The sequence below is a fragment of the Protomyctophum parallelum genome (genome assembly GCF_964188405.1).
Source record: "Protomyctophum parallelum genome assembly, chromosome: 2".
NCBI lineage: Eukaryota > Metazoa > Chordata > Actinopteri > Myctophiformes > Myctophidae > Protomyctophum > Protomyctophum parallelum.
The window spans coordinates 48,618,896-48,641,468 of record NC_139699.1 but is presented as its reverse complement, the minus strand read 5'-3'; the positions used below and the strand labels follow the sequence as shown (position 1 = coordinate 48,641,468).

Sequence of the window (22,573 nt, the reverse complement as noted above, 5' to 3'; positions counted from 1 at the left end):
TTTACAGACATTCAGACAGTTACAGCCAGTCAGTTACAGTGTTTTGGTTTAATAGGATTTGCAGAAAAGGAACAACGTGTTTGGTGTTTTTTTTTAAAACGTACTGGAACGTCTGGACGGCGGTTGTTGTTGTGTTGACTGGTGGTCCGTACGGTGCTGCTTGGACTGGTGGTCCGTGTGTTCAAGCCTGATTTCTCACCATGGTCCGTGCGAAAGCCCCTGCCCACCGAAGACAACCGCAGCCCTCCACCTCCTCCTCCTCCCAGGCCCCGGGACGCTCCTCTGGATCAACCCGGCGGTCGCTCAACCAGAGCGGCGTCACAGAAGGTGAGGACCCGGTGGTCCGGAGAAGCGTAGCTCTGGTCCAGAGGTGGTGCAACTTTGACGATGGAGAGAGCCACTATATTTCCACTCTCACTCCAGATGGTCACTTTCGTAGCACAAATAGCCGATCTACTAGCTCAAAACGCGTCGCACTGCCGCCGCGTTTTGAGCTTGTATATATCCTGTATATTTATTTTGCTATTTTTTTTATTTGGAATCCTGAAAAGTAACTTTTTTTTATTGAATTTCAAATGCATTTAGTTATAGTTATAAGTTAACTTTATGAACCAATTACAAATACATAATACAAAAAAAGACTAACATTCTAATACTATAGTAATTAGCTGTACTAGTATTAGTTCATAATAATATATAATAATAATAATCAATGTTCGGATACTAACATGCGGGCATTAAGTGATGGTGGGGGCAGCATGTGGCCCCCGGGCCGCATTAAGTGATGGCGGGGGCTGCATTAAGTGATGGTGGGGGGCCGCATGTGGCCCCCAGGCCACATTAATTGATGGTGGGGGCCTCATGTGGCCCCTGGGTCGCATTAAGTGATGGTGGGGGGCCTCATGTGGCCCCCGGGCCGCATTCAGTGATGGTGGGGGCTGCATTAAGTGATGGTGGGGGGCTGCATGTGGCCCCTGGGCCACATTAAGTGATGGTGGGGGGGCAAACCACCGCCCCAGCCCTTCTCTCTGTTTTTACTCACCACCGCTCAACGTTATTACAGCTCTGGTGGTCAGCTCACCACCGGAGCGGTGGTCACCTCACCACCGAAAATCCAGTCTATGAATGAGCCTTTAATGGGCTATGAAGAGCGTTCTGGGATGCAAAATGCACCCTATTTTAATCTCCTGTGTGCCTCTTTTCAGCGGGCGGCCCCAGGAAGAGACGCTACCGTCCAGGAACCAGAGCCCTGATGGAGATCAGGAAGTATCAGAAGAGCACCGAGCTGCTGATCAGGAGGACGCCCTTCATGCGCCTGGTAAGAACGTTAAGACAAAACACCCATGGTGGTAGTGCTGCTCAATCAAAACACCCATGGTGGCATCAGTGTTGATTTCGTCGACGAAAGATGTTCGTCGACTACCTTTTTTTCACTGACGAAAACAAAATGAAAACTAAGCTACGGTGACTAAAACTGAGACTAAATATTCTGACAATTTCGTCAACAAATAAAAACTAGACTAAAATGTTAGGAAGGGACTAGTGGACAAGAGATCCAGTATAAGTCATTTTACACTTGGTTGCGTGCTGAAAATAGCAGATATAGCAGAAGTGTAAAAATCAGTCATCAGGACGGCATCAAGGCCAGGACGGCATTAAATAAGGGATAATGTCTGGCTAGGTGGTCGTTGTAGGGAGATAATTCACCTCCTTTATGTAAGGTATAATATCTGGCTAGGTGGTCGTTGTAGGGAGATAATTCACCTCCTTTAAGGGATAATATCTGGCTAGGTGGTCGTTGTAGGGAGATAATTCACCAACAGGGAGTTTAACCACTGAGGCTTATTACATGACTACCTATAGAGCGTCGCAGTCCCCCCCCCCCCCCCGTTCATTTTCTTCATAGACTTTTCAGAAAGTATTTATTTAAAGACGTTTACGCCGCGGACAAAGCCAACTCTTGTCGTGACAAATCATGACAACAAACACAATTTTTCGGGTCAAACAAAGAATTAGAAAGTAGAAAAAAACGGCAGGTTTTAACACATTTTTTGTTGTTTTTCTTCTTTGTAATTATTTGTTTGGTCCAAAATATTGTGTGTGTTGTCATGATTTGTCACGACAAGAGTTGGCTTCGTATGACGCTTAAAAGGTCTTTAAATAAATACGTTTTGAAATGTCTATGGGAAAAATGCATTGAGAATCATTTACTGGGCCTGGTGTCGTCATGAAAGGGGGCGGGACTGCAACGCTCTATAGTCCATGGGCCACATGAGATGTGACAATACCAAAAGGTGGCAAAGGTTACTTGTGTTTTTTGAGAAGCTCTATGTCTGTAGATAATATTTTGGTATGATAACCCTTCCTGAGTGGTAGCTAAATTAGTGTTATCAGCTGCTAAAGTAACCCTGCCCAATTGAAAAATGTAATTTTATTCTGGTACTTCTACCAGAATCAACTGAAAAACCTTTTGTGTCAATGTTTTGGAAGGTTAAGTGATGTTTTTCATATAGGCCGATTGACCTGTAAAATGTGCTTGTTTAATATAAGGCTGAAAATCACCACCTAAGAATGAAATAATATGGGCAAATTGTACATTTCCTGAATCCTTAGGGTCATGTCAGTATTCCAGTTATACTATATATACTATATACTATATGGAATGTGGTTTGTGTCTATGATGTTTTTTAATGCCACAGGACTAAAAGACAAAATATGGTTTAGGTGAAAAAGGTGTATTTCTTTTTGTTATTAAACGTTTGACGAGCTCCTGTGACCACTGTACTTGTTCTACATATACACAGAAGGGCTTAAATGAAAGCTTGAAGTGTCCCCTTTAAGATTACACCAGACACTATAGTAAAATGATTTAAATATGTCCTAAATATGAGCCAATACCAAGACATGCACCGGTGTCTAAAATGGCATTTTTCAATTGGGCAGGGTAACTTTAGCAGCTGATGACACTAATTTAGCTACCACTCAGGAAGGGTTATCATACCAAAATATTATCTATAGACATAGAGCTTCTCAAAAAACACAAGTACCCTTTGCCACCTCATCTCATGTGGCCCATGGACTACTAACATAAATTAATAAATTGACCCAAAACACAACAAAAAAAGTATTCCATAAGTTTGTGCTGGCTGCGTCTGGCCAGCTGCAGGGCTGCAGCACTGTCGGAAAACAAGGAAGTGACTTGATCAAATAGAATCCATTTTCGGGTACTACTATTTCTTGCTCAAATGTTTTCAAAAGCATTTGAGAGCAATGTTTAGCGGTAAATTACATTGTGTGTGTGTGTGTGTGTGTGTGTGTGTGTGTGTACATGGCTGTCATGTTGGAAACGGCAGTAAATCAAGCGGGGCGCAGCTGGTGCTCTGAGGGTTTGATTAGGCAGCGGTCTGTTATAGAGCGGAGCGGTCTGTTATCAACTCACCACTGAATTCAGCGATTGACCAATCAGAATCAAGCATTCAACCAGGCCATGCAATAAATAATGTGACATTCCGTCTTGTTTCAGGTCAGGGAGGTGTGTTAAATAATGTGACATTACGTCTTGTTTCAGGTCAGAGAGGTGTGTTAAATAATGTGACATTACGTCTTGTTTCAGGTCAGGGAGGTGTGTTAAATAATGTGACATTACGTCTTGTTTCAGGTCAGGGAGGTGTGGTCAGGGAGGTGTGTTAAATAATGTGACATAACGTCTTGTTTCAGGTCAGGGAGGTGTGTTAAATAATGTGACATTATGTAATATATGTTTCAGGTCAGGGAGGTGTGTTAAATAATGTGACATTATGTAATATATGTTTCAGGTCAGGGAGGTGTGTTAAATAATGTGACATTATGTAACTTATGTTTCAGGTCAAGGAGGTGTGTTAAATAATGTGACATGTCTTGTTTCAGGTCAGGGAGGTGTGTTAAATAATGTGACATGTCTTGTTTCAGGTCAGGGAGGTGTGTTAAATAATGTGACATCATGTCTTGTTTCAGGTCAGGGAGGTGTGTTAAATAATGTGACATTATGTTTTGTTTCAGGTCAGGGAGGTGTGTTAAATAATGTGACATTATGTAATGTATGTTTCAGGTCAGGGATTTGTGTTAAATAATGTAACTTATATGTTTCGGGTCAGGGAGGTGTGTTAAATAATGTAACTTATGTTTCAGGTCAGGGAGGTGTATTAAATAATGTAACGTATGTTTCAGGTCAGGGAGGTGTGTTAAATAATGTAACGTATGTTTCAGGTCAGGGAGGTGTGTTAAATAATGTAACGTATGTTTCAGGTCAGGGAGGTGTGTTAAATAATGTAACGTATGTTTCAGGTCAGGGAGGTGTGTGTGTTAACTAATGTAATGTATGTTTCAGGTCAGGGAGGTGTGTTAAATAATGTGACATTATGTAATGTATGTTTCAGGTCAGGGAGGTGTGTTACATTATGTAATGTATGTTTCAGGTCAGGGAGGTGTGTTACATTATGTAATGTGTGTTTCAGGTCAGGGAGGTGTGTTACATTATGTAATGTATGTTTCAGGTCAGGGAGGTGTGTTACATTATGTAATGTGTGTTTCAGGTCAGGGAGGTGTGTTACATTATGTAATGTATGTTTCAGGTCAGGGAGGTGTATTACATTATGTAATGTATGTTTCCGGTCAGGGAGGTGTGTTACATTATGTAATGTGTGTTTCAGGTCAGGGAGTTGTGTTAAATAATGTGATGATGTAATAATGATGTAATGTGTGTTTCAGGTCAGGGAGGTGTGTTAAATAATGTAATGTATGTTTCAGGTCAGGGAGGTGGCCCAGAACTTCAGTCGCGACAACCTGAGATGGCAGGTCTTTGCTCTGATGGCCCTTCAGGAGGTTAGACACACCTGGACACATTCATTAATACACACTTTACATCAGGTTGACATAATCATAACATAATTATTACATAATACACACTTTACATAATCATAACATAATACACACTTTACATCAGGTTGACATAATCATAACATAATTACTACATAATACACACTTTACATAATCATAACATAATACACACTTTACATCAGGTTTACATAATCATACCATAATACACACTTTACATCAGGTTTACATAATCATAACATAATCACACCATAATACACACTTTACATAATCATAACATAATTACTAGAGATGCAACGATACTGATTTTTCAATTCCGATCCGATATATTAATTTTGAAATTTCCCGATATCCGATATTTGCCGATCCGATATTTGCTGTAGGCTACATAGCAAAACAAATAAATACAAAAAAATGCATTAACTTTCAATAAGCCATTTATTAATTGTACAAATGCCTTACATTTAAATTCAAAGAGGGGATGTTTATGGTTAAGTGTTTAACCTGTAAAAATAAGAATAAGAAGTGTTTAACCTGTAAACCTTAAGGAAATGACAACCTGTTAGTGAGTCCTCCTAAAATGGATTAACCCAACATTCTCTCTCTCCTCCGTCCTTCCGTGCAGGCGAGCGAGGCCTTCCTGGTGCGGCTGATGGCCGACGCCAACCTCTGTGCCATTCACGCCAAGCGGGTGACGCTGATGACCAGGGACCTCCACCTGGCAAGACGCCTGCGAGGCGTGGAGGGTTTCTGAGCACTTTGTAAAGAGCATATCGTCGCTGTCGGGAGGAAACCTCATAACTCCATTTTTGAGGTTTTGGATCAGTGCTATTGAACAATCAGTGCTATTGTTGTTTTGAAAATATTTAACCAATGGAAAGTAGTAAAAAGTGCTTCGGACAAAACCTCTTAACTCCATTGGACCCGCAAACTGTCTGCTAAAGCAAAAAAATATAAGGTTTTGGTTCTTTTACTTTTTTTCTTTTATATTTGAGACTTTTATTCACATTTGTTGTTATTCACCGTTTTGAGTGACAGTCAGTAAAGCGTTTATATTTGTACATGCACTGACTGTAGTAGTGTACGTTATTGACGGCGAAACCCACTGAGCTACACGCACTGTTTCTCTTCATACTGACTCCGCTGTGGTCACAGGGTGCTTGTAGTTCTGCTATTTTTTGGCGAAATTACTTGGTGTACTGTAAGCTCACAAATCAGTGTTGATTTCGTCGACTAAAACTATGACGAAAAATGTTCGGTGACTACCCTTTTTTCACTGACGGAAACTACATGAAAACTAAGCTACAATGACTAAGAGTAAGACTAAATATATTGACAGTTTCATCAACAAATAAACTAGACTAAATAAGAGATCCAGTGTAAGTAAAATACACAAGTCATTTTACATTTGGTTGCATGCTGAAAAATCTACAAGCTCACAACGTGTCGCGGCTATTTCCAGCAAGTGTAAAATCAGCCATTACGAGTTACCCACGACGGCATCCCGCCCCCTTTCATGACGACGCCAAGCCCAGGAAATAATTCCCAATGCATTTTTCCTCGTAGACATTTCAAAAAGTATTTATTTAAAGACCTTTTAAGCGTCGTAAGTGTCGTGACAAATCATGACGACAAACACAATATTTTGGACCAAACAAATAATTACAAAGAAGAAAAACAACAAAAAAGGTGTTGTAACCTGCCCTTTTTTCCTTCTTTCTAATTATTTGTTCGGCCCAAAACATTGTGTTTATTGTCATGATGTGTCACAACTCCAGCTGTCTTTGTCTGCAGTGTAAACGTCTTTAAATAAATACTTTTAGAAAAGTCTATGAGGAAAATGAACAAGGAATTATTTTCCGCGTCTCGAGGGGGCGGGGCTGCGACGCTCTATAGAGTGAAGGTTGCTGCTGTGCAGGCTGCCTCGCCCATGATGTAGTCTCTTGTGGCACTGTTGATTTCGTCCAAAACTACGACGAAAAATGTTTTGTCGACTACCTTTTTCCACTGGTGGAAATTAAATGAAAACTAAGCCATGGTGACTAAGGGCCGATTCATACTCCTATTTTACCGCTGTTTCGGCGCTGTAGTGCCGAAATGATTTTGGCTAGTCAGAAAGTCAGTAGCACCGAATAGCCGACTTTAGGACGGTACCCCCCGCCCCCCGAACCTCAAATGACGTCAAATTGTAGGCTCTACAGAGCCGAACCGACTTTTATTCCGCTCTAAAATAAGAGTATGAATCGGCCCTAATGACTGTCCAGCAGTAACAGCAGATTACATAAAATAAAACTGTGCCAATGTAGTCTAAACTAAGTATGCACCCCACTCAATCTTCAGAACTAAGTGTGCAAGGAGACAAATATATATATTCAAGTTGAATGAACGATCTTAACAAGTTGAATGAATGATCTTACTTCTTTCAATGCAACAAGAGTGGGTCCATCAATCTTTTGGACAAGACACACACGTAAGCTGGAATACTGTTAACACATAGCATTTTGTGCTTCAAAACTTGCATTGGTCAGAGCAATTAAACAGGTGTTTCAGAAAACTGTCAGTATTTATATTTATTAAGTAGCCTATAGCCTATTGATTTACAAATTTCGATTTAGTTGTTTCTGCCACACAAATAGGATTGGACAATCAATACCTTCACCAACTTTTAAAAACCTCTGGTCTGACAATGAAGCAGGTTATGATTCTGAATGCAGACTTGCATGGCTATACCTCTCTGGTCCATAGTGTTGCGCCATTAGAGCTATGGACCAGAACTAGCTGTACCTGTGAGCAAAACTCACCCCAAAATAATTCCAGAAGCCATTATTTCCATGCAATTAAACAGACTACAGTCTAAAGATCAACCTTCCAAACCAACACTTACAGACTAAATAAAGCAATAGTTGCACACAACACTCTCTGTCTCTCCGCTTGCACTGCAGTGTGTCTGTCTGTTTCTTTCTGTAAAAAATAATGTGCATGCCTGCAGAGAACGGGGTAAGATGAGCCAGTGTCCAAGTTGAACCACCCCCTTTATCTAGAAAACTAGAAACCTGTGTTGCCATGTAACCTTAAAGGTATATTCAGTGATTTCACTCAAAAAACCTTAGGTTTCGTTTTTGGCTGTGGGACCCAGCCTTTCGTCCAATCAGGATAGAGAGTCAAAACTCCTTATATGGCCAGCACACTCTATAGTAGGGAGGATTATCACAACAAAACAAAAAAATAAGTGATATTTGAATTAAGTGAAATCACTGAATATACCTTTAAATCTAGTAAGCATCCATAATTTAGACCTGGCTGTGAAGTTGGGAAGCACATGGGGAAAGTAGAAAACATTATTTTACACAAAAAACTGTTTTTGTCGGTCAAAGTAAATTTTAAAATGACTGCTATACAAAGCAAAATGTACCTGGGTCTAAAATGTAATATCATACACATTGATGATTTGGTTCTGAATAACAAACTTTATTTAATTGTCTTAATAGTGTTTAAATAAAAAATTAACAAACACAAACGCACACACAACGACATTATGTTCCTGATGCCCTTGTACGCATTATTAATGAATAATGATTCCTCTCCTCGCATGCTCTCCCCTATCCTACCCTGTCCTATCCTGCCCTCTCCTCTCCTCCCCCGTCCTATCCTGCCCTCTCCTCTCCCCCGTCCTCTCCTGCCCTCTCCTCCCCTGTCCTCTCCTCCCCTGTCCTCTCCTGCCCTCTCTTCTCCTCCCCCGTCCTATCCTGCCCTCTCCTCCCCTGTCCTCTCCTGCCCTCTCCTCTCCTCCCCCGTCCTATCCTGCCCTCTCCTCTCCTCCCCTGTCCTCTCCTGCCCTCTCCTCTCCTCCCCTCTCCTCTCCTCTCCTCTCCTGCCCTCTCCTCACCTCTCCTCTCCTCCCCTGTCCTCTCCTGCCCTCTCCTCTTCTGCCCTCTCCTCTTCTGCCCTCTCCTGCCGTCTCCTCTCCTCTGAATGCTGTGTGGACATATGCAGGACACTGTTCTCAGCATGCTGTTGACCTAGCCCTGATATATCAACACACTCGCAAAAATAGCAATAGGACTACCATACACCAACCAGAGCCCTGAGATCGGCTGACCAGTCGCTCCTGACTGTGTCTGATATAGGCAGCAGTGTTGATTTTGACAGCAGATTTTGATTTAGGTCTTTTGAATATTATGGTCATCTGAAATGTTTTAGGGTTAGTGTGTTAGTGAACCAGTCTCTGGAATGCCCTGCCGCTCTACATTCGCTCTGCTTGGTCATTGACAGTTTTCAAATCCTTACTAAAGACAAAAGTTTTCTTCCTTTAAATGTGTAATTAGTTTACCCTGGCCCTCACAGCCTGCCTTTGACGTGCTTGCATATGTGTTTCTCTTCTTTTGTTTTCCTCTGTAAAAAGTCATTATAATCGTATACAAGTGGCTATCCAGCCACCAGTTATGCAGGGGTCCTGGATCAGAGCAGAAGTCCAGGTGAAGCTGGAAGCTGCAGCATCCTGTGGGAGACATTTGTGAGTTAAGCTAATTTCCTTCATACATTGAAGTGCAAGAAATATTGAATCGATAATTTAATTGAGGATTCAAAAGTTTCAAAAATAGCAGATCTACAAGCTAATAAAAATGTAATAGAAGTGTAAAGGCCATATAGTCTGGATTTTCGGTGGTGAGCTGACCACCGCGAAATAACGTTGAGCGGTGGTGAGTAAAAACAGAGAGAAGGGCTGGAGCGGTGGCGGTGGTTTGCTCTTCACCGCGGCTCGTGACCATGTTGTAGTTCGGTGGTCACCCCACCACCGAAAATCCAGACTATGTATGAGCCTTCACGTCTCTAAATGTTCTGATTAATTGAAAATGGTGGGCCCTGTTGTAAACAAGTGTATCATGGTGTCGTCCACAGTAAGTTTTTGTATTGAGTTGTGCATCTGTTTATGAAATGTACCCATTCTGCATACTGTTAATCAATGACAATATGTCATTGTTGTTCAATAGGCAGGTGCAAGCATGGGTGCAAGATGATCCTAAATTATATTGGCCTTCCCCCCTGCTTGAAAACGAGTTGCTGCAACTAAAGGGGCTTATCCTATAGTGAATTAAAAAATAAAAGTGCTTCTGGAAAAGTAGCAGTGCGCGTTCGAACTCAACACCGTTGGGTTGTATAGCTTTAAGCTTTTAAATGCTAACTTTATGGTTTTTATTTTGTTTTAATGTGCAAATGTATCCTTCTCATTGGCTTCTGTTTACTATAGTCTATAGAGTACTCTTATTCTGAAGATATCGTCCACCGGAAGTGCTATTGTTGCTGGCTTTGTCTTGTTAACAGAACACAGCTTAATGTAAACAGAGGATTTGATACTAGCTGTCACTCACTGGATTCATCAACATTCTTATAAAATACCTCATATCTGTGTTGAACATTCTAGGTGAGTTTTCTAGTATTACATAGAATGAATAAAGGGCTGCATGCAGTGTCAATGTCAACTATTGATTAGTGCACTCACTAACATTAGCGTTGTGTCTCGGCTAATGCTAATGCTACACTCAAATAAGAATATAAACCAATTGTCAGGCAACTTTACAGTCCAAAACACAACGGACAGTATGCCCAGGCAGTCAGGAAATAGTTGGAATACATTGTTAACGTTAAGGGTCAATAAACTACACCGGCTAATGCCTTCTGTTGAGCACGAACAGCTGTATCTGACTTTATTGTTGTATTAATTCAGGCCACAGATCATTCTGAAAGGGCAGGGATCTTCATTCATCGATATCATTCAAATTTGAAGTGATACTCCATTATTTCTATTTGTCATGAGAACGAAACGTTGAGCCTCGTATACATCTGTTATCATAGAATGCGATGTCACCAATTTCGATGTTACATATTGTGGCAGGAGAGCCAAGACATGTCAACAAGACATGTCATGACTCATGAATGAACATGAAGTCACCTTCAGGGCTCTCTTCTAATGAAATCTCATAGTGTGGAGACAAAAGTAACTAATGTATCTATTCCTTTATTTGGCATTTTTCTTTCGCTGCCAGCAACGTTCTGGTTTTGATCTCTTAGTCTTATTATCTAATAATAACTTAATACTATAATAATGATAATTTAAGATGTCCGCAGCACTGACCTCACTAAAATGTGTGTTAGAATTAATTTTATGAGATATTTTGAGTTTATATAGATTAGATTCTGGAGATTGTATTATATATTTTTTCTTCTATATATAGTTTATACATTGTTTCATTATATAGATATATTCCACTGTTTTGTTCTTAGCTTACGCATGTTTCATGATTTTTTATGTATATGATGTATATTGCCATGCTTTTGTTCTTGCTTAATGTAAATCGCTCTGGCTTAAATTGTAATTGTTATAGTCTAATATTAAGCAAATAAAGAGCAGGGGTGGTGGAGGTTCATCTCGTCATGACATTGTCCCCAATTTACAATCTAATACTCAACTTTAATTTCAAAGCAATTTCAAGTTCAAACTTTACTATTAAAGGTGTAGCCCTCTTGTACAGCAGACTGAGGATATAGCCAAAAGCCAACTAACCTTGAGCTGTTGAGAACATGAGCCCTCTCTGTTATGTCTCTGTCAATGTCTTGTATGCAGTGTAATACCTAATGTACTACTCTGTGCTGCCGGCTGGGCTCTTAAAACTGCCGCCTGGGCAATTTACACTAGCCACCGGCTGGTGTTAGATTTTTTAGACCTTGAATTTTTCAGTCCATTAGCCATGCAGTCAGGCCAGTGGATGAATGTATGAAGGAATGGTTTATTTCGATCTATTCAGTTAGACAATTACATAAAAAAAAAAAAAAACATTTAGACAAAACAACAAGAACAAGAACAAACAAGACAAATAAACAAAAAAAAATAATAATAATATTAATATTATTAATAATAATAATAATAATAGAAAAAAGAAAAAAAACACTAACAGACAAAAGCATATAGTTCATGATTGTTTGAGCCTTTTTTTAAATTGAATTAGATACACTTTGTTTTAAATTCTCGGTCAAGCCATTCCACGGCTTCACCCCATACACATGCTCTTTAAAGTAAAGTTGTTTAAAGTTAAGTTCACCTCTCAAGCTCATACCTACAATCCCTATCCATAAACCTATTTTGAATATTACCGGGAAGCATTTTATGTCTTGCTTTATAAATGATCTGTGCAGTTTTAAAGTCGACTAAATCAAAACATTTAAAAGTATTTAAGTAGTTTAGGAACAGTATATTTGTGTGTTCGTGATAACCTGTATTATCTACTATTCTTATTGCTTTTTTCTGCATTATATATATTGGCTCAAGGTTACTTTTGTAGGTGTTACCCCACACCTCTACACAGTAGGTGAGATATGGTGTTATAAAGGTGCAATACAAGGTGTACAGTATATACACCTATATATATATATATATATATATATATATATATGTACGCAGTGGACATAAAATGTGTGTTTCCTGCACTGCTTTTTGAGTAGTGCAGCCACTCCAATGCACAGCTTTGTGTGTCTGTCTGTCTGTCTGGTCGTTTGAGCACGGGATGTCTGTGACGTCTTGTTGTTGACATAATCAGACATCATTGTGATGTCCCTGGCACCACCCTCCCAAGGAGACAGTGGTCTACGCTCAATAGATTCAGGACTGGACACGGCCCCTGCTTGGCCAGCCTTCACAAATGGGGCAGTAGCCCAAGCCCACTGTGTGCGTGTGGTGAGGAGCAAACTATGGAGCACATTATAGAAGTCTGTCCTCTCCAAAGACTGGAAGGAGGATTAATCACCCTCCATACAGCAGACCCGGAGGCAACCGCTTGGCTTAAGGACTTTGCATTCGCTAAATAAATAAATTGTGATGAAAGGCACCGCTCGCTTCACACAAGTGCAAACATTTTTTCGTGAGGAATGAGCGAGCATTGCAGCAGCAATGAGCAAGTGGCTCATTATGCAAAGTTAATTATGCAAAAACAAAAAATATGACTGTGTGTGTGTGTGTGTGTGTGTGTGTGTGTGTGAATATAATTATCCAGGAGGCACAACGATGCACAGCTGTGTGCGGGGCACTGGGGCCTTGTCCCCGGCCCTGCTCCCCCAGCTGCTGCTGTCCAACGGAAGCTGCGGCAGCAGGCAGCGCCCTTCGTCCCTCTGGAGCTCTCGCCGATGCCTGGTCAACACCTCCTCCGCCACCAGAGACTCCCAGCCTCTGCCCCTGCCCGGCCAGGCCCGCGTGGTGATCTGCGGAGGGGGCATCGTGGGGACGTCTGTGGCCTACCACCTGGCCAAGCTAGGCTGGACCGATATAGTACTGCTCGAGCAGGGCCGGTGAGTATAGTCGATCTGTGATGAACCAATCTGTTGGCCGGGAAAATGAGCTCAGCATTATAGGATTTCCTTTTTATGATTATTTTGCAGGCTGCTCTATGTCTTTATATAGAGGGTATGGGCATGGCATCATCATCATCATCATCATCGTCATACCTGGAAGTTATGCGGGAACGCCTACTGAGTGGCAAAAAGCTACTTTCTGGCCTTCACAGCCCATACATCGAAACAGAAAAGCCCTATCTGATTGCATTAATTAAACAACATTAAATGACGTTAATCTCACTTTGCCACTCGATTTGCCACTGACTTTATGCATGCACATGACCTCTATTTAGAAAAGAGAGTTTGTTGCTAGTCAAACTGAGTTTCTAAATAAAATAACTTAATCAGAGATTAATCTATTACTGTTCCAGTTCATGGAACCTTACCAATATAGGTGGGTTTTTCCACTTTCCTTCATGCTTCTACATCTGTCATTGGAGAATACTAATAGACCAGCCCTATTCTCTATTTTATCTGGTTGAGATTATTGTCTCTTGTATTAAAGTAGTGCTTTGTATTTGGTGGTCAGACTAGGGGCAGGAACCACGCGTCTGTGTGCTGGCATGGTCAGCGTGGCCAAACCCATCTCCATTGAGTGTCGCATGGCTGACTACTCCAACACGCTATACCAACAGCTGGAGGAGGAGACGGGAGTCAAGACAGGTATGTTCAGTTCACTTAATAATAAATAAATAATTGTATAATTCACTTTATAACTCAATACTATCTCAGTCTGAATTCAAAGCAGTTTGATTCGCTTTTCGGTTCAATACACACACAGTACAACATGAATTGGGCAGGGGGTGAATTTTAGCACAGAATTTTGGGTATTGTGCATAATTACATTTCTTTACCTTACCCTAAGCCTAATAACCTTAACCTGACACTAACATTTGTTGGACAATGCCTTTGATAATAAAATATATACTGTAGTAGTATACCCATTACCTGCGATGTGATTCATTCATACCCATAATCCAAGGAACATAAGCTTAATGTTTTAACACACTGACTACGGCTACACCATCGAGGTCGCTGCTTTGAGCATTGTTTTCCATGTTATTTGAACCTGGACCTGGCTTTGTGGTAGAAAGTGGGCAGCCTGAAAGACAATCAGAGGCTGGCAAAAGCGGTGTGTGTGGAAAAGGGAATAATGACCAAATCGTAATCATTCATGAATGGCAGTGTCAGACACAGAAAATGACATGTGAGCTAAATGTATTAAATATTTATTATTTAGATTTGACTTTCCTTTCTTATTTAAAAATAAGAAACACTTTGTTATGTGTAACATTATGTAGACTAGACCGGTGCCCGTTGGGTACGGGCCAGCCTCGGAAACCGCTGGCATTTTGTTTCCAAAGGGGGGGGAATTCAAAAACTTCAGTGCACTGTGCCTACACATGTTGCGACCACAGCTCGCAACATGTGTAGGCACAATGCAAGGAATAAATGCATTCGCCATGTATCCGAAGGAAGTCTGATCCAATCATTTTTAGATTTCTCCAGTTTAATCCTGAGTTTAAGTTTTGTTGTGTTCAAGATCTGATTTTAGGCATGTTTAAGCCTCCAGGAAAATCCGTGTTGAGGTTCTTAATCCACTGTTTTTCATTAAAACGTCTTTGTCCTTCTGTCCAGTTGGGATTGTGTTGAAGTCCAGCGCATTTTAGAGCTTCAATGCCATGAGCCATGAAATGTTGCACAAACCTTGTGGTTGTCTTTTTTCCATTGTTAATATTGTATCTGTGTTGTCCCAGCCTTGTACCTATTGTTTTACCCGTTTCTCCGACATATTGTAAACCACATTTGTCACATGTGATTAAGTAAATGCAGTTGCTGGTTCTGGTTGTTATTTGTTGTTTAATCTCTAACACGCGTTTTGTAGTTCTATTTTTAACTAATTGTTTGGGTTTGAAGTATTCTGGTCCCTCGTGTGCTGGTGTGTTGATTTCTTTTAGCTTGCTGTGTACTAGATAATTTTTAAGGTTTTTGTTTTTTCTGTAGGCCGATATAAATTTATAATCTTTTAGAAGATCATCCGTTCGGTTCTCAAAATCCCTTTTTATTCTGTTGTTGGCTAGTGTGCTCTGTGTTGAATAACTGGTTATCAGGGCCAATTTAGGACCTGGATCTCGCACTCTTATTTCTAAGAAGGTACTTTGAGCTTTCCGGAGGAATGTCCTAGTGTATCCTCTTAGTCTGAGGGCCTTAAATAGTGTTTTACAAGCTATTTTGAAATCACTTCTTTGCGTGCAAATCCTATGGAATCTTAGTAGTTGTGATTTGACTATCCCTGTGTAAGAGTGTGTCGGGTGAAATGACGTTTTGTGTAATAGGGCGTGGGTGTTTCTTTAAAGAATACTTTTAAGTCTAGTTTCCCATTTGTGTTAAAGTTTGGGCCCTTGAAGATTGTTACATCAAGAAAGTCAATCCTTTCAGTGTGTGTCACAAATTTTATCGTTATGGATCTATGATGTAACCTGACGCTGCCAGATCCAAGAAGCTTGCTACACAAATTTGTTTCACAGCTTATTGGGATCTGGGATCGCGGAAGCAAATTCGATGACGGGGCTGTTCCTTTTTTTCAAGATACTTGGTAGATGATTGGATGGGACCGTCTGTCTATCACCGTGTGGGCGTGCAAACACAACCAATCATATTGACGTGTCTATATAGCTTCACGTCCGGTTTCGCACATATCCCGCCCTTAGCTCACGCTGATTGGTCCGGTACGGAACGGATTTTTGTCAGCTCAACTGCCTGAGAGATCCCAGATGATTGCTGTGTTGGGAAACATGGTTACCCAATACCGCCCTCATCTGGCAGCGTCAGGTTATCTATGATGGCTATTTAGAACATCAATAAATTCCTGGAATTCTTCCTTGCTATGTTCCCATATTCCAAATATATCATCCAGAAACCTATAATAATGTGTTGGTTTAAGTTTGCATTTTTCTAGTGCTGTCTGCTCCCATATGCTCATGTAAATGTTTGCATAAGATGGTGCAAATCGCTTTCCCATGGCCGTCCCTTTGATTTGTAAATAAAACTTGTTGTTAAAGGAAAAATCTTTCTGGGTTAGATTTAAGTCTAGTAATTGGAGTAATTCCTCCTCTGGTCGATTTGTGTCTGGGTATTTACTAAAGACTTTAACTGCTAGTAGGCCTGCTTCTGTCTCAATGTTTGTGTAGAGGCTGTCTATATCTATCGAAAACAAAAAGGCCTCCTTTCCTACTATAATAGCTTTAATTTTGTCCACAAAATCGTAAGTGTCTTTTATAAAACTGGGGTGTTTTATCGACAGTGGGTTTAGGAAATATTCAATAAACTCTGCTGTCTGATAAGTCTCACTGCCACAGTCCAAAGGGGGGGGGGGGGGGGGATAAAAATAAGTTAGGTACTGTACATAGCATTCATCTTACTTGGTGTCAAATGTGAGTAGTCATAACGTGTGTGTGTGTGTGTGTGTTTCAGGTTATGTAAGGACAGGGTCCCTGTGTTTGGCTCAGAATCAGGACCGTTTCCTGTCTCTGAAGAGGCTGGCATCCAGACTCAAGTACGCTTTCTCATCTATTAGTTAATTGTGTCTCCTACAGTATATTGACAGATAGCTGAACCATAAAAGGTGATATCAATGTCCTGTCATGGAAGTAAAGTGCTGCATGGAAGTCTTAGTTGGCAAAAATGAATTTGTCACTGTGTTACATGCAGTACATGTCACTCTCTAATCTCTATGCATGGTTTACTAGTGGTGCTGGTTGATACGAGTCACTTTTTCCATGCTGCCTGACTATGGACTTGATTCCTGTCCCCCCCCCCCCCCCCTGTCTTTCTCTATATCACACTCTGTCTGTCTGTCTCTGTCTCTGTGTCTCTCTCTCTCTCTCTCTCTCTCTGTCTCTCCATTTGGTTCATTCTGCAGAGTAATGGGAATCAGTTGTAGTATCATTAAGCCTAAAGAGGTGGCTAAACTCCACCCTCTGGTTAACATCCATGACCTGGTGGGTGCGCTACACCTCCCTGGAGACGCAGTGGTTTCCCCACCGGACATCAACCACGCCTTGGCTGTTGCTGCTGCTAAACAAGGCTGGTATTACCACTAGAATCACAGTTAGAATACAGCTGGATTCCAAATTATTGCTGTGCTAAAAAAAGATTCAGTTCTAAAAGTGGTCATATGACCCAAATAATACACCCAATAAATGATACAATCAATCAACATTCCATTTCGCAACATTTGTTATAATGACACAATTCATTAATGTATCCTTGTGCTTGTTTCCTAATGTCTTATTATATTCAAAGCAGATTTGCTCATTTCACAGGCTAAAGTCAAAGCAAGAGAACTTGAAAATATAATTTGAATTATTAATATTTTTGTCATATTGAAGAACAGGATTAATTGCTTAGTAATTTGAATTATAGTCATATTCAATATATCCATATTCAGTTTTCTACAATAACAGTGTAAGGAGCAGTGCCTAGTGCTTACTGCTTATGAACCTCCTCCCATTCTGTCTCTAGGCGTCCAGCTGTTGGAGAGAACCAGTGTCCAGCAGGTCTTGGTGGACAGGGGACATGTCACAGCAGTGGAGACAGACAGAGGAGCCATTGAGTGTGAATACTTTGTCAACTGTGCCGGACAGGTGAACAAATATGTTGGCTAGAGATGACTGAGCGGATGGATGGATGGATGCACGCATGATTGGATGAAAGGTGGCTAGGTAGGTGGATATGGATGCATGGGTAGGACTAGGTAAAAGCATGTAATGGATGGATGGGTAGGACTAGGTAAAAGCATGTAATGGATGGATGGGTAGGACTAGGTAAAAGCATGTAATGGATGGATGGGTAGGTGGGATTGATTCTTCCTTTGTCCAGCAGTTGATGTCTCTACTAGTCATATCTTATGCAATCACTATACCAACAGAGTTGCTTTGTCTGGAAAAGTCCTTCTGTGGCCGGCGTTCAAAGTAATGTAACTGCTAGTGCTAACCTCCACTGGTGTAGATACCCACTTGGGAATACAAGGCCCAAGTTAGCTTAATGGCTAGATATTTATTTTTAAGGTATAGGCCGGTTTGATCCGACCCATAAGGAGGGATTGATGTCTTCTTTTATCTAGAGCTTGTAGATCTGCTGTGTTTTATACTGATAATTTCAGTTGGTTAAAATACAGCCAGGAAGAAAAGCACAGAGGCCTGCCTGTAGACTGCAAGTATTATGACCCTTTGTGTCAGGGCCCTAAAATTAGCTACGGCCATCCTTGGCAGAAACACTGTCCAGTGCTGTATGGTCGGAGCAAGTCCAATACTTGCAGGATGCACAATCTCCCATGCTTTCTTATCCCATGGCAGTAATATTTACTGTATTACTTTAGGAGTTCTACTTAGAAAGATCTTTCATAGAAGCTATCGTAGAGGCAGCGGTGGCTGAACGGTTTGCGGAGCGGTCTTGATATCGGAAGGTCGCTAGTTCGTATCCCCGGACCGGCACGTTGAAATTACCACCGCTGAAGTGCCCTTGGACAAGGCATTGAACCTCTACCATGAAATGTTCTATGAGCAGGGCCTGGCTGTAAACAAGTTATTGAGCTTAGTCCTGTTACCCTGGGTAAACATAGTACCTTTCCTTTCCTTCCGTGTATTGCTCACATGAACAGAGTGTGCGGAGCTTTGAATGACGAAGGAAAGATGTAATCCTCACGCCTTTCTCTCCGTATCCAGACTCCACTCACACTCTGGCCATGCGGAGTGACCCCTCCTCCATCTACTCATCACAATGCTGAGGGGTCAGAAACATGCACTGTTGATATGATGTAATAATATATTGCTGACCAGCTAGAATATCCCTGCTTATCATTGGTTATTCTCATGTAACATTGCCTTATTTAGCGGAGGACTGGGTATAAGTGGGCGAAATACTCGGGTCTATTCAGCTTAATATTGCAACCTCCATGGACACCTTAATGCTTTAATAAATCTTGCTAAAACCGAGTTAATGTCTATTGTCATCTTATACTTGGATTAATTCCACATCACAGTTTAGGCTAATTTCTCATTTTGACAGTTCTCAGATTTAATACATTTAATGAACAAGCAAAGCGGTTGCTCCTGCACTGTACTCATAGACGCTGTACGTGTGTGGGGGCGAGAGGGGGGGAGAGAGGGGGAGAGAACAAAAGAAAAGAACAACTTTTATTAAGTAAAAAATATTTTAAAGTAATAAAACATTAGCACAATCAGCGCCGGGATTCCTTCAAAATAGAAGCTCGGGGTGCCTGGAAGATATGGCCGCTTTTACTCTGTAAAGCCCCCCCCTCTTCCGTTCCGGGGGGAAAAAAGGGAAAGATTCAGAAGATTCTTCTCTCGTTTGATATCATTGAAAATGCGCTAGGACGTAGCACTGTGTTCACGTACACGTCCTAGCGCTGTGTACACGTTGCTAGGACGTGTAGTGTACACACGTCCCAGCAACCCGTCGGTTGGATTGATTATAACGTTCCCACACGTCGTACGGTTTGAACCAGTTAAAGTCAAAGTCAACTCAGGAAGTAGCCTAATCATCCTGCTGCATTTAATTGTAGTCGGGCCTAAATCATTCTGCACTTAACTGTACATTGTTAACATTAACATTGCAGATATTTAATACAAGTTGCTCATTGTTGGACAGCAGTCTGTGTTTATTATTATTATTATTATTATAAATGATTATTGACAGACAAGTCGACTTGCAAAAATCTGAAGTTGGTGGAGACAATTAGAGTGGCAGCAGACCTGGAGTTTTCTGGGAGTTTGTTCCAGACATGTGGTGCATAAACGCTAAATGCCGCTTCTCCACATTTATTTTTGGTTTTAGGGACAGAAAGTGGACTTCTCTGCATATTACTGTAGTGGGCTATGCATGTTATAATCAGGGCTGCACACAACGTTTTTTGGTCTAGTACTCAGAGGAGCACCTGGAGGAGTTACTTGGTGCTCCTAAAATGCGGCGACCCGTCTTGCCGGATGGACAAAAGAGGGATGCATGAATAACTTATAGCAAAACGATATTTATTGGATAAGTGGGGACTGGGGAGTCAATGGAGAGTATTGCAACTCTAGATTCATCCCATTATTTAAAAAAATCTAGAGTTGCAAATTGCAGCTACTGTATAAGTCCATGTGTATTCCAGCCCTATACAGTATGCATATTCTAATACAAACGTCTTAATACTTCCCAAGGATAATATGAGCATCAAAGCAATATTTTGATATTTATTTTTATTTTTATATAGCCGATCTATTAGCTCACAACGTGTTGCGGAGACGACATGTTGTGAGCTTGCAGATCAGCTATTTGTTTAACATCGTCGTATGGCGAAGCATACGTCAGGCTTCCCCTTTGTTTTTAGCCGAGGCGACGTACACAGTCAACACAAAGTCACACATGGCTCCTCGGTGCAAAATAAACAATGTACACTACCCGACTTTACGATAACAAGGGACAGTATGTCGGGACACGCTGTTGTCATGTTGATAAGCTTCATGTTGTGCAGCAGCAGTGCCAGTCCGCAATGCTTTGCACTCCTCCCAAAACCTGTAACCGTAAAAAGTCGGTGGCCGGTGCTGTGACAGACGGCATCGCACACGAGCAACTTGCTCCAGCACCCGGAAAACAAACACAAGCACAGTGGCGAATGGGAAGAGTGCAAAGCATCCAAAGCATGCCCTTTTACAACTTTTACTTTTTAGTTCACTCCACATGTGAAACGGAGAAGCCGAACCATTAATGTCAGGTTTTCTCAGTAGTACTGTAAACTCCTATCCTCCTCCTGTCAACCGCCCTCCTCCTCCCAGCAATGAGCAGCAGCATGGAATCCTCCCTCGTTTGAGTAAGGACCAGAGTTGGGTGTAACGAGTAACGGAAAATCTCGTTACTGTAACGACACTACTTTGGTCGGTAGCGAGTAATATAACGACACTACTCCTCCAAAATTGATAATCACACTACAGTTACTGGTCGCTGCAGCGCCTTGTTACTTGCGTCATGTGGCTGCTTTCAGCAGTGTTGCTTTTGAGAATAATGCACACAACGGAGATGAGTTGAACATGAACACTAATGGTGCGCTGGCAACGCAGTACGCTGTACGGACTAGAACATGTCAAACCGGTGTCAGATCAGCAGCAGCACAGCATTTTTCGTTACTGTCGTGGACTCGTAGGGTGGCCAGACGTCCGGTTTTAGACCCACCTGTTCTCCTCCCTCAACCTGGCCGGACACATCATTGTCCGTTTTTTTGTGATATAGCCTACAGTGCTTGTGTCATAACTGTCATTTACGTCGTCTCGGAATTAAAATCTCTGCAGCACTTTTCCACTGCACAGCAAGCTCCCAGTCTCCCACTGTCACAGAGACAGAGCAGGCGTTGCGGTGTTGCCATGTCCGCTTATTATAAGCGACTTTGGGCTTGTTTTATAATAGCCCAGTCAGGCTTCTTTTGGGCTTGTTTTCATAGACATGGCTGCTTGTTTCTTTTCTAAAACCTGGCAACACTGCCAGTGGGAGGGTCTGTTTGTTTGTTGTAGAACGTGTGCTCTCACAATCACTAGTTAGTTAATGCAGAGATAAATAAACCAAATATGCCAAAATGAAAAACTACGGTAAGGTATAAAGAAAGGGATCCTAAAGCACTGTGAACATATAGGCTACTGATTTATCTCAGTCTCATTATTTGAATATATATTGGGAAAGTTAATTCCCAATATAATTGCCTAGAACCACATGGTACAGTGGGTTTCAACCATTTTCATATCAAGGTCCAGTATGTATTCTGTATTTTAGCCATGGGCCACCATTTGATGAGATTTGGCCTCACAGACCCCAAAGTAAATATTATGTTGTTGTCGTAGGATAAGATTTTGTCCACAATTCCCTTCTGTATTGATTATGGTACCATTATCATTAGGAGAGACAACAGGCAAAATAAGTTAAAGATATAAGGGTTAAATATCTAATAAGTGTTGTGTACCCCATTTGGTTACCAACTCTCCATCATTTAGCTGGGGACCACCTGGAACACCCTCAAGGCTCAGTGGTGGTCCACGGACCACTGGTTAAAATCCACTGTTACATAACATGTACATGATCCCCCCCCCCAGGTGGTTTGATTAATTGAAGAATTGATTAGAAGTTTGCGTAGAAAAAGTTTTACAAGGTCAAGAGAACCACTGCACTAGACCATTTTGGAAAGGCCCATTTTGTTTTATTCCTCCACAACCTGGTACAGAGCATAAAGAAATATCTTGTGTATGTCCTCTTTATTAGGATTATAAAGATT

The 22,573-nt window shown here is 41.3% G+C and overlaps 2 protein-coding genes across 2 annotated transcripts in view; both read left to right on the top strand.

Annotated features, from left to right (window-relative positions):
• Positions 1-200: 200 nt before the first annotated feature.
• On the top strand, positions 201-5,626 carry LOC310854659 (uncharacterized protein; the record flags this gene model as incomplete). The annotated part of the gene is made up of 4 exons (XM_083759334.1): positions 201-327; positions 1,206-1,318; positions 4,786-4,860; positions 5,498-5,626. The coding sequence occupies 4 exons, from the start codon at positions 201-203 to the stop codon at positions 5,624-5,626; spliced, it is 444 nt and encodes a 147-aa protein (XP_083615460.1).
• Positions 5,627-10,157: 4,531 nt separating this feature from the next.
• The window catches only part of pdpr (pyruvate dehydrogenase phosphatase regulatory subunit), a 34,084-nt gene continuing 21,668 nt past the window's right edge, over positions 10,158-22,573 (top strand). Inside the window, exons 1-6 of the mRNA XM_083794611.1 lie at positions 10,158-10,294; positions 12,918-13,209; positions 13,784-13,917; positions 16,729-16,810; positions 17,177-17,340; positions 17,779-17,900. Of these exons, the coding sequence (XP_083650737.1) occupies positions 12,929-13,209; positions 13,784-13,917; positions 16,729-16,810; positions 17,177-17,340; positions 17,779-17,900 (783 nt within the window). The 5' untranslated portion in view covers positions 10,158-10,294; positions 12,918-12,928. The remainder of the gene's footprint in view (positions 10,295-12,917; positions 13,210-13,783; positions 13,918-16,728; positions 16,811-17,176; positions 17,341-17,778; positions 17,901-22,573) is intronic.